This window comes from Electrophorus electricus, chromosome 10 (genome assembly GCF_013358815.1).
Source record: "Electrophorus electricus isolate fEleEle1 chromosome 10, fEleEle1.pri, whole genome shotgun sequence".
Taxonomy (NCBI): Eukaryota; Metazoa; Chordata; class Actinopteri; order Gymnotiformes; family Gymnotidae; genus Electrophorus; species Electrophorus electricus.
The window spans coordinates 5073373-5085064 of NC_049544.1; the positions used below are offsets into that span (position 1 = coordinate 5073373).

At 40.3% G+C, this 11692-nt stretch overlaps 1 protein-coding gene across 1 annotated transcript; it reads left to right on the forward strand.

Annotated features, from left to right (window-relative positions):
• The first annotated feature begins 8994 nt into the window (after positions 1-8994).
• Positions 8995-10722, forward strand: twist1b (twist family bHLH transcription factor 1b). Its single transcript, XM_027000027.2, has 2 exons — positions 8995-9883; positions 10254-10722. The coding sequence occupies exon 1, from the start codon at positions 9353-9355 to the stop codon at positions 9854-9856; it is 504 nt and encodes a 167-aa protein (XP_026855828.1). The 5' UTR covers positions 8995-9352; the 3' UTR covers positions 9857-9883; positions 10254-10722.
• Positions 10723-11692: the final 970 nt, after the last annotated feature.

Consider the following 11692-nt stretch of genomic DNA (forward strand, 5'->3'; position numbering starts at 1 on the left):
ACACTCATTAAAGACCCTGTGTTGTCCCATAGTTCCTGCTCTGTGGATTCTGCAGCATGTTGTGGGCAAAGACGAAAACTGCACTGACAATAAGTTAAAGCTTATTGCACAGAACTGCATCAGTTGTTGCATATAGACACAGATGGCTACAAGATCAGACGTTTATGGCCTCTACTTAAACACCTCCTTCAGCAGCTTTGCTGATACCAGCAACTTGTGTCCAGTTCTTCCAGTGCTGGCCTAATACCTTCCCACAATCTTGCATTCGCATACACGTTCCATGCCACATCCCTTAGTCCAAGCTCGGTGCATGGACGTGACGTTGCCCCTGCAACTGGCCTTGCTCTCCGTGGCCTGTGTGAGCATCATCGACTGCACGCTCACCACCTGGCTCAGCTGCCGCACTCCGAACGAACTCCGACGAACTCTGACGAACTCCGAGCAGCAGAGAATGTTCTTGGAGCACGAGCTCTCCCTGCACCATTCCGTGGAGATGGCTGAGAAGGTGACAAGCGTGTGCAGCTAGAGTGGCACCCAGCTGCAGGAATGTCAGGGCCAAAGGTCTTATTGCCATCCGTAGGACGTTATTTTAGAGTAAGTGAAAATGCAGTATTTATTTATTTGTTTATTTAGATCCTTGGCATCCAATATTCGAAAGTTGGGTAAAAATAATATATGACCATCTGTTTATATGTTGACTATTATAGAAATGTATTTATTTATTTGTTTGTTTGTTTGTTTGTTTGTTTTGTCAGTTATGGCCTCTTAAGCAGTAACATATTTTTCGTATATGGACATTATAGACCATTTTGCATACCTATATCTTTGTGTTTGACACATACAGACCTTTTATATAACATTTCTTACAATTTGAAGCAACATCATAGTTATCATATGATGCATTATCTTAGTTATTTTATTTATTATTTATTTTTGTTGCATATATTATATGTGATCCTTATAGGGTTTTTTGTTTTTGTTTGCTTGTTTGTTTCTGGTTACATATATGATGACAGGCAAAGTGCAATGCTAATGCTTTAATTCACTTCTTGTAGATTTATGTTATAATGGGGGTTTTGAAACAAAACCCAAGAATGCATTCTTAGAAAGGTCCGTGGGGCTTGTGTGTGGAGAGTTCTTTCTCAGTGATCATTGTAGAACAATGAAAAAGCCTTTAAAAAGCTTATTATGAGCTAAATTAAAAGTTGGTCACTATTCCTTCAAGTTGTTCCTTCAAGATATTTAACAAATATCTTAGAATATGCATGTACTATAGATTAATCTGTACTGTATAAAACAGTATAAAATCAGTGTTAACAATAACAGAATGTAACGTACACCTCAATGAACACTTTTTGGTGTGGTATTCCCATTATTTTGAGTATATTTCTTGTGTCAGTCACATTATTTTGAGTATGTTTCAGGTTGTACCGGGCATACAGTATGTCCATGATGATAGATAAGTGGATAGGTGTGTGTGGAGAGTGAGAGAGAAAAAGAGAGAGAGAGAGAGAGGGATGATGTCCCCTTTGGCCTGTCAGGAAGTTCCAGAGAAGTGTACCAGTCAATGTGAGGACATCTCTTGTCAGCACACTCACTCCCTTTACACACACTTCCATCAGCTGAGTTAGTCCCCACAATCAATTTCTAGGTGTTCTGATCCCTGAGTACAGGGTGGACTGTGTGCTGAATGTGCTGATCCAGATTTTTAGTCCCTGTCTCTCATGTTACTAAAACAAACAGCAAGACATCTCATAAACTGACTAATTCACTAATATCACATGACAGTTCCACAACACAAAATAATTCCGAAATGCCTTTAGAATTTCAGTCCTTTAGGAATAAGAATGCAAAATGCAGCAGTGAGACTTTGAAGACCAAGCCAATGCTGATTAAATCATGATGAGTTAGACTATTTCACGACTATACTCCCCGATATCAGACCAACTGAAACATTCTGGCATTTCTTGTTTATTTATTTATCTTAATAACGCTGCCTGCTTCTTGTTATGAAAAAAAAAATTGTTACTTTTGAGTATAGTAAATTGCTTTTGCTAGCACTAGTGAATGCAATATTTACTGTATTTCTCTTATAAAATATTTGTTGATATAAGACAAAAACACCACAAGGTGGTGCTACAGTGCTCTAGCAAAGCCTAAACCTGCTACTCAATAATCTCCTTTATGTTGTCTACACAACATTCATCTATATGTGGTCCATTTTGATTTTCCAGCATCATTGCTGAACTTTCACAGTAACCAGGCACCCTGGAATTGAAAATATCTCCCTTATATGTGGTAAGGGATCTTTTTCCTGTCCTTTTCAGTTTCTTGTCACACTGTTCTGTTTATTTAAAAGGTTCATGGAACTTCCCACATAAACTCATCTCTTTCATTTCCAGAAAACTGCAGTGACACATTAGGTTTATATTAGTCCTCCATCCCAAGAGAAGTCAATCTTCCCTGCTACCGGGTCGCACAGCGACGTTTTATCTGAGGACTAGAACGTGTGCAGTGTTGTTTCTTTGATTATTAGACATGTTGCCTCTCTGTCTCCATCTGACTCTGTGTCACACTGCCTGACAGTCTGTGAGCCATCCACAAATCACAGTTAGCAACAGAAGCATTCTTGGGTCCTCCAGGGCATAGAGACCTGGGGTTGCCTGTCTCCTGTGATATATACCCAGGGGCAAGAATTTGTTTAGGTAGTAAATTTATTATCTATGTGATTTAAATGCTCTATAAAAGATTGGCAGTGTCTACTTACCTCTGCTCTTTATCCAATGCTCTGTAATAATTTTGTGACTGATGATGTGAACATGGAGAAAGTACAACAATTAGAGAAATCAAAACAAACGCATGGTCTGCAGTTTCCTCTGCTAGATTTCATCTATCAGCAGTATCTCATGCCTTAGTTTTCTCTGGAGGTTATAAGCACATATTTTTATTGGTTTTTTTACCATAGACCACGACTTTTTACAGAACCTGACACGTTTACCGAAAACCTCATTTCAGTCATCTAATAAGGTGTGGCTTGGAGAATTTCACTTTTTCCTTCAGAACAGGACAATATAATGAGCAAAATCAAGATCAGTATGAATTATAATGTGTGACTGATATACCACAGTTAACAGCATTAATGTTTTTATATCAGTGCAGTGATAGATTGTTCTCCACCTATGGTGTCCAGTAATTAATCGAACTGTTATTTCAAGTAAGGCAAGCATTTTCAGCTTTATTTCAAAACATTTAAACTTCTTTTGTGGTTTTAGTAGAAGGCACATCAGTGACATATGACGCACCTCTGCTTCCAGCGAGCTCTGCTCTGCAGTCTTTCCCCTTCGTGCTCTCGTGTGTGTTTCTGCGTTCGTACTCTTCACGATGAACTGAACCCCAGTTCCACTGAGTCATATGAGTGAAGTCTTTGTGACTCACTCTTGGCAGTATCTGCATGATGATTTGTGTGTAAATCATCCTCCTATTTCCCCACACGGATTCACTGAGAGCTCTGGGAAACCTGGATGAGTGGGAAATGTCCTCTCCTGAACTGAGATCGAATGTACTGAAACACTCAGCTCCTGCCTTTTCTCTATCATCATCCAAATCAGAGCCTTTGTGTAGCTAAGGTATAGGTAACCTCTCGGTTAGCATTTCCTGTTGAATCCTGTTTCACTCTGACCGTCATTTTCATAAGGACTTTGCTTAATGGAAATGACAGCTCAGCATTTGTTTATACCCTATGTTTTATCATTCATATGGATCATCTCTCAAGATGGGACTCAGGCTGCCAGCTGACTACACAGGCATCATCTTCATGTTTGTTTGAATATTTTTTTTGCAAACTTCTTCATCCTTCTTCAGTACAAAGCCACATGGTAGCTGTTGTCATTACACCCTGGCTATTTTCTGTTCATTTGAGATTTTGTTTGTTTTCCCAGCCTTTTTGAATGGAATCATCCCATACAGATGAATGAAAGGGAGACACAGATTTGCGTGGCCCATCCCTTTAAAGCAGTCTTTCCACACTTTCCAAGAAGCCGTGTTCTACACACAGCAACGGCAGTGTGCAAGTACAGCCAGGTGATGGCGAGTGACTAGGCGATTGGAAACTGGCTCCAGAGAGAAGCTCTTACCGACAAGCCGTGCCGACACTGACTCCTTCAGCCTGTCAGCTCTCTGGGTAATAGAGAAAACACATGGACCAAAGAGTGAGAAACCCACACCGAGTGATGTGTGGGGAGCAGTACTGAGGCTACATGGCTAGAAAGGTAGGTAGTGTTGATCTCCATACACATTCTCAAACAAACAAACAAAAAATCCCATATATGAAATGATCATACATTTGTTTTGTTTTCTTTTTGTGTTCTTCCTACCTGATGCTCTTACTAACTCATTTATTGAAAATTGTTTAATGTTATGTTGGATGCAAAATCTTTAACAATATAGCATTATGACATAATGTTGAACTATTTGAAATGATATGTAATATGCACACATCGTTCAGTCTGTTTTGTCTCCTCCTCCTCACACAGTCATGTCCAGGATCAAAATCAAACATGTTTGCAGTGATTAGAACTGCTTTTTGCTTTTGCCTGGAATCCCCATGCAAGTTGATAGGAAACACTGATAGGAAATGTCTGAAAACAAGACCAGGACTCTTGCACAGTTCAAGTGCTGTCTTAAAAATGTCGGATGCCTCTTTGAACATGGTTGTTCAGCAGACTGGTGATCTGCTGTCTCCTCTTCTAATGTTCTGCAGGTGGCTGTGCACACACATGCACACCGACACACCTGATTGTAAACATTTTCTAAATGTGCTCTCTACTGCTGTTTGATTTAAATGAGATTTTCCTGAATGTGACAGGTTTAAACATGTTTGTAGGGAGAATAAGGGAGTAGATAAAATCATTCAATTGCTTTCACCCTAGACATCTCTGAATGCCAGCCCAGATCGAATAAGCACATAAACAAATCCTACAACCCCAAATGAGAATTGTGTTGAGCAAGACATATAATAGAATTCACCCTCAGACTTTATATTATACCTTCTAATTTTGCTTTACAGTAGCTGCCTATAGTTTTTTTCTCTCTCTCTCATTCCCTCAGTCTCTGATGATTTCTGAAAATCCTCTTTCAGTGTGAGAGACACACTGTCGAGTTGCTAGAAGTTCAAAGTTCCATTTCCAGGAACCGGTCGGCTTTTCGCTCCGGCCGGGTTTAGCTTTCGGCGTCTTGCAGGGAAGGGCTGGAGGTGTGGTGCATTTCCCACTGCTCCTTCTGCACCTCTTTACTCAGCACATAGCACACTGTCTGCCTCTCTCCCTGTCCCAGACTCTGTCTTAATCTCCTGTAGCCTGGAGCTTCTAAATTCCACTTCACTCCCTTACTTTGAGTCACTTTGTTAAACTTTGAGCGCCATACCAGTGCAACCCGATAACCGTCCCAAAATCTTAAACTCAGGGTTTGTTCTTTTGGTGGACACGAGCCTTCACAATTCTGTCAGTGCACAAATAAAGGAACCGAGGCTGCCTGTGGATTGTTCCAAGAGCAACACAGTGGGGGGAGACAGTGATTGTGCACTGACAGACAGGAGTTGCTCCTGGGGAGGACGGACTTTGAAGGTGAATTGAACAGTAAGTGTGGTGGAAAAATTGCACAGCACAGCTGCAGACAAGGGGAGATATATCGCTGTTACTCCCACACATTTTTGAGACCATCTGCTCACAAAAACCTCCCAAGAATTTGTTATGTTCCTTACTGTGTTCTTCCACTTAAAGCTGACACCATCAGACTATTCAGTGGACTGTTGTGCTGTCTACCTTACACAGCTCCACTGAGAGAAATCTCTCCCTCTCCCTCCCTGCAAGTTTCTCCCAGCTGCGCCCTTAGTGCTGGGGAGTGCTGGTGGGCGGCCGTTGTGACTGAGGTTCTCTTGAGTGCGTCCTGGAGAGCCTGCAGGAGCATCCGTCCTGCTCCTCTGTTGGTTTTGGCCCGGGCTGTGGAGCCCCTCCCCTGTCCGCTCTGCTCCCTTGGCCCCCCCCACACACACACACACACACACACCTCACCCTGTCACGCCCCCCCCCCCCTTTCCCGCATTCATCTACATACGCAGCTGCAGCACTTTTAGTGACCCCAACTGACAGCATGCACGCACACGCACACACACACACACACACACACACACACACACACACAGAGTTACACATAACACACATGCAGGGAGTCACTGTGTGCTATATAATTCAAGTTCAAATACATCAGTCACTACAGATATTTCTTAAATATTGCATATTAAATTGTATTTTTGTTTTGTATTTAATTGCATTTAATTATGTCCCCATCCATCCCTTGCTTACACTGCTAGCCTACCTTTCTTTATTGCTGCGTTCCTTACAGATTTGAGCTCTTTCACTAGTTTGTAACACCTCCCACACCAAATATATTTTAGAAATAAAATATATATTGGTGGATCAAGTCAAAAATATGAATTATTAAGTAATGAACTGGACAGCAACTCCAGTGCTATTAAATCCAGTGTATTTCATTCCATTCACGTTTTTGCTTAAATTTGTGCTTGGGAGCAAGCCACTTAAAAATCATTTTAGTAATACATCAAGTACCTTTCTTTTTTGACTTATGGCCCTTACTTAGGTCTTCTGTCTCTTTATTCTTTAACAAGCCTTTATTCAGAGATCAGTCTTCTAAGACAGAAAGGTTAATGGTGTACTTATTTACTCATGCTGGTAGAGTCTCCAGCAGTATTCTCTCATCCCCACTGTGGCCAGACAGCTCCTATCAGCAGAGATATGACGTCTTCTCTGCAGCCTGCCTCTGCTGTGACATCTGTGCTCTAAAGCTCAATTTAATGGGGGAAAACATGGTCATCCTGAGTGATGATAAGCACCGCCCTTTCTCTAGACTGGATGAGAGGAAGCAAAAGCAACATCAAGTTAGATGTCACCTATCTAACTTTTCAGAAGATACTGCAAGTGCTTTTGGCACAGGACACAAGGAGAGGATTTTTCTCGAACACCATCAGAATGGCATCCTGCGCTGGGGCTCACTCTTATCAGCATGTCAATGAAGTCTCATGAGCTTCTCATGAATAATCAACAACGGATGATTATTCATACTTCCCAAGAGTCCGAATAGCTCATTAATTAGTGGTGTGGTGGCGTGGTCTTTGAGTGTGTGCATGCGTGTGGGGGGATAGATCAGTGGAGAAGCCCGTCTTTCCAGGACTCAGTTGAAACATAATAGCGAAAGTGCTGGCAGCGTGCCTGATAGGCTGAAGCTCCAGAGCAGCAGCGGCACTGGCTGTGCTCCCTGTACTCAGGGAGAGGCTGGGAAATATTTGGCTCCTGAACTCCTCCTGACTCTTGAGTCAGTACATGAATCATCATCACAAACTCAAGATTCAGAGTCAAAAAAAAAAAAAAACCTCTCATTCACGCACTAGTCACAGACGTGAAAATTGATCTGGTATGATGTATCGTTTAGCATATAGAACTTATCTGACATACTTTGTGGCTTCAAAACTGTCAAAGTGTGAATCTTATGAATGAAGTGAGTCAGGACTTCTCATTAGTCTACATAGTCTCTATGTGCTGTGCAAAGAGGCAGATAATGTACACTAAAATGTACATGGAAAATTGTAAATTGAATTGGACTGCTCTAATTTAATACTCAAAGTGATTGACGATAGGCAAAAAGGTTTTTCTTCTGTGTGCTATACATATAGTTAAGTTAGCACAAATGTTTCCAGCTGCAGGACAGAGTGCTTCATCTCTCCTACAGAGCGGACTTGGAGAGCACTCACAATTGACTCAGCACCTGTCAGGATTAAAACAACCCTCTCTGTCCCATTTTATCTGTCTCACAAATGACAATTATCATGCTTTCATTCTGGACTTGTAGAGCTCTTGGAGCTGTCTTCTTCCACCAATCATCCCTAGATTCTCAGAGGCACTGCTTCTGCGTCTGACATCACTTTTTCATAACATCATCCCTAATTGCCATTTTATAAATCCCAATTTACCTTCTATTTAATTTTTTTTTTGACTAACCTTTAAATAAAATATAGTGCTGATGTTGCCAGCATTGCTACTCATTTTGAGTCTTGGTTTTCCTCAAAGATCATTCATGATTGCAACGCTGGGAGAGCTCACCTGTCACTCTGCAGATCTTTAAAGTGTATGAGGATATAATGATTGAATAAAGCTTTAAACAAAAAGCACTTTAAACTGAATGACATGGAATGTACATGGAGTTCTGGAAGTGATGAAAATAACTTTGTCTAAACCTTTCTAAACACCAATCAAACTGTTATGACACTTCATAATAAAGAGCAGCATTATGATTCACTCAAAAATGCATAAATAATCAAAGAGAATGAAATAAAATTCATTATGACTACTTGGGGAAAAGCAATTCAAAACTACAGCATTTGGATAAACTGCAATAATTACATTGCGAGGCTTTGCAAATTTGAACAGGCTCCTCAAAATTGTAGGCTAGATTTTTTTACTGTAATTAAGCACTAAGAGAGTCAGCTTGTGGAAGCTGAGTGGGGGAGAAGAGATTTTAGTTTTTTTCATTTTATATTCAGAGACATATCTGTACAAATGCACCAAATTGTTATTGAATGCTGAATTTGCAAGATTGCCATTGTAAAGTTGAGAGGTTACTAAACTGGATGTCGAATGTTGTGGAGGTGGGGGGTTTGTGCGTGTGTGTGTGTGTGTGTGTGTGTGTGTGTGTGTGTGTGTGTGTGTGTGTGTGTGTGTTTGTGTGTGTGTGTGTGTGTGAGAGAGAGAGAGAGAGAGAGAGAGAGAGAGAGAGAGAGAGAGAGAGAGAGAGAGAGAGAGATTATTTTGCTGAAAGTCTTCCGGAATATACTAAGAAATAGAAAAATACAGTCTGTGATTGATATACAGATCAATAATTATTAGCCAACCATAAGATGGATTCATTATTTTTTATCATATCTAATAATGCAACCAATTTCTAAAAGTTGTTTTACGTAAGACATTGCACTCACGGTTTTCCAAAGAGCTGTCAGCAGACTCCAGGGAGGTGCCTTGGGGAAGACTTCTTTTTTCCAAAGCGCCCCCACCCTCCTTCTCACGTAGTAGGACACGCTTTCTTGGCCAATCGTTTCTCTCTCCGCAACCACTTTATCAGGCTATAAGAGCTCCCCGACGTTTTCGTTGCAAGCAAACTTTGTTGTTGCAAGGATCTCTGGATACATTTTTTTTTGTTGTTGTTTTTTAAAACACAAAGCATACGAGTAATTAATTACAGCCCAATGAGGGAATGACGTTTGTTTTATTCGCTTCCAAACGAAGAGATGCCTGAGGAAACTTTGCAGGACGAATCGAGTTCTCCCGTGTCTCCAGCGGACAGCTTTAGCAACAGCGACGGAGAACTCGACAGGCAACCGAAGAGATGTGGGAGGAAAAGACGATCGAGTCGGAAAAATGGGGAGGATTCCGACAGCTCGACCCTGGGGAAAAGGGGGAAAAAGTCGACCAGCAGCAGCCCTCAGTCTTACGAAGATCTGCAGTCGCAACGAGTCATGGCAAACGTGCGAGAGCGGCAGAGGACGCAGTCACTTAACGAAGCCTTCGCCGCGTTACGGAAAATTATTCCAACTCTGCCGTCAGACAAACTGAGCAAAATCCAAACGCTTAAACTCGCCGCCAGGTACATCGATTTTCTCTGTCAGGTTCTACAGAGTGATGAATTGGATTCCAAGATGGCAAGTTGTAGTTACGTGGCTCATGAACGGTTAAGCTATGCGTTCTCTGTGTGGAGGATGGAGGGCGCGTGGTCCATGTCAGCATCTCACTAGCGCGTCTGGGACACTTGGTGCAAGATGGTACGATTTTACTCCTCCAAACACTCCAAACACGCCAAACTGAATGAGATGTCCATAAATCCATCGTAGCTACGTTTTGCTTGCTCAGACGAAATAGAACAGATAACAAGCTACTTCTCACTGACGGCTGAATTTTACTGTCGAGATAGGCCTGTTTTGTGTAGGCTAATTGAAATTCTATACATAATCAACCTTTAACATCCATTCTTTAACAACCATTAGCCATCCATCTATTCTCAACATTGGGTTAGATCATTCTAAATTATAGTCAGAGACTAGCTTCCCTTTTGCCGTGCTAACCAATCATCCACAATCTGGTGGCCCTAATTCTGAAATGCATCATTAGTCTAATGCATTTTCTAATTTGCAGGTGACAGGCGTCTTTGCTGGCAAGACCAATGTGGACCAATGTGTCGAAACCATGCTGGATACGTACATTCCTTCATAATCGTGAGGAAAACATTTACAAATGAAGGCAGGGCTTTATCAAATGAAGGCCGCAGACAATATGCAGATGCGTGCGCACCGCATTCTGACTTCTTTACCGAAAGTATTATTGTTGACCATGAATGTTGGATATGTGTAGGCTTATGTCATGCATGTCGTTTGACTCAGCGGTGCATCTTCCACGGGAAAAGCATCCAGGAACTGTGTGGAGATTTCGAATGGCATTGAAGCCTCAAGTTCGAACCTGTGCAAATTAGAACATACAACTATATTTATTTATTAATGACACAAGTTGTGATGAAGCCAAACGTATAGTGTGTCGAAATGCATCCTATTTTTAATACTTTTGTAAATAAATGTGTATTTCTGTAATAAAGTTGAAAGATTTTAAAGAAACATATCTAATACTTAATATCATTCGCTTTTTAAATAGCTTGAGGTTCATATGATCAAAAATGCTACAAATAGACTTGAATGTGCATTACATTTTTATATATCCATAGTAAGACTTTTTTCCTAAGAAAAAAAATTACGATATAGGTTAATACAAAAATGTGAGAAATTGTTTCGAAATGAAGACACTTCGAACCTTCCCAAAAACAACATTATTTTAAACATGTTTTCCTTAACGATAAGATCATTATACTTTGGAGTCTTCAATTTTAAATCTGCAAAATGTTTTTATTAGAATTATTATCAGGGTAAAACAGCTGTGAAGGTATGTTAATTTAGCTATTCTCTTTTGATCTGTATAGATTATTGTGAAAATGGTACACACACACACACACACACACACACACACATATATATATATATATATATATATATATATATATATATATATATATATATATATATATATATATATATATATATATATAAAATCCCTTATATACTATTATTATACACCCTACAGAAAGGTACGAATTTAAAATACCATTGTGATCAATTTTTGCTGATTACCAATTCGCACGTCGTTGATTGGCGCAGTGACAAATTTACTAAGATCACATTGGTTGTCCAGCAATAAACTATTAAATAGCGTGCAAATACAAAGATGCAGAAAGTGCAAAAAGTGATGTCAGGCTGTATGTTGTCTGAATATTAATCATTTTTTATTTTCAAGGAATATTTAAAGTGGAGAGAACCTAGTATTGGAATTATATTTACAAAACAATGTATTGAAATTAATTGTTTCAGTGTACTGTAGCCATTGGTTGCAATGAAACGAACGGATTATTCGAAGTTGCAATTCCCTTTGAAACACATTTTGGTAACACGGTTGGCTCAGGGGAAACAGATTTGTTTCTGGTACATTAGGCGCGTGGGCTTTGAGACACAGGAACATGCGTGTCCTAGTTG

Excerpts from the sequence above, each read along its gene's own strand:
- twist1b (XM_027000027.2), top strand. The coding sequence starts at position 9,353 with ATGCCTGAGGAAACTTTGCAGGACGAATCGAGTTCTCCCGTGTCTCCA.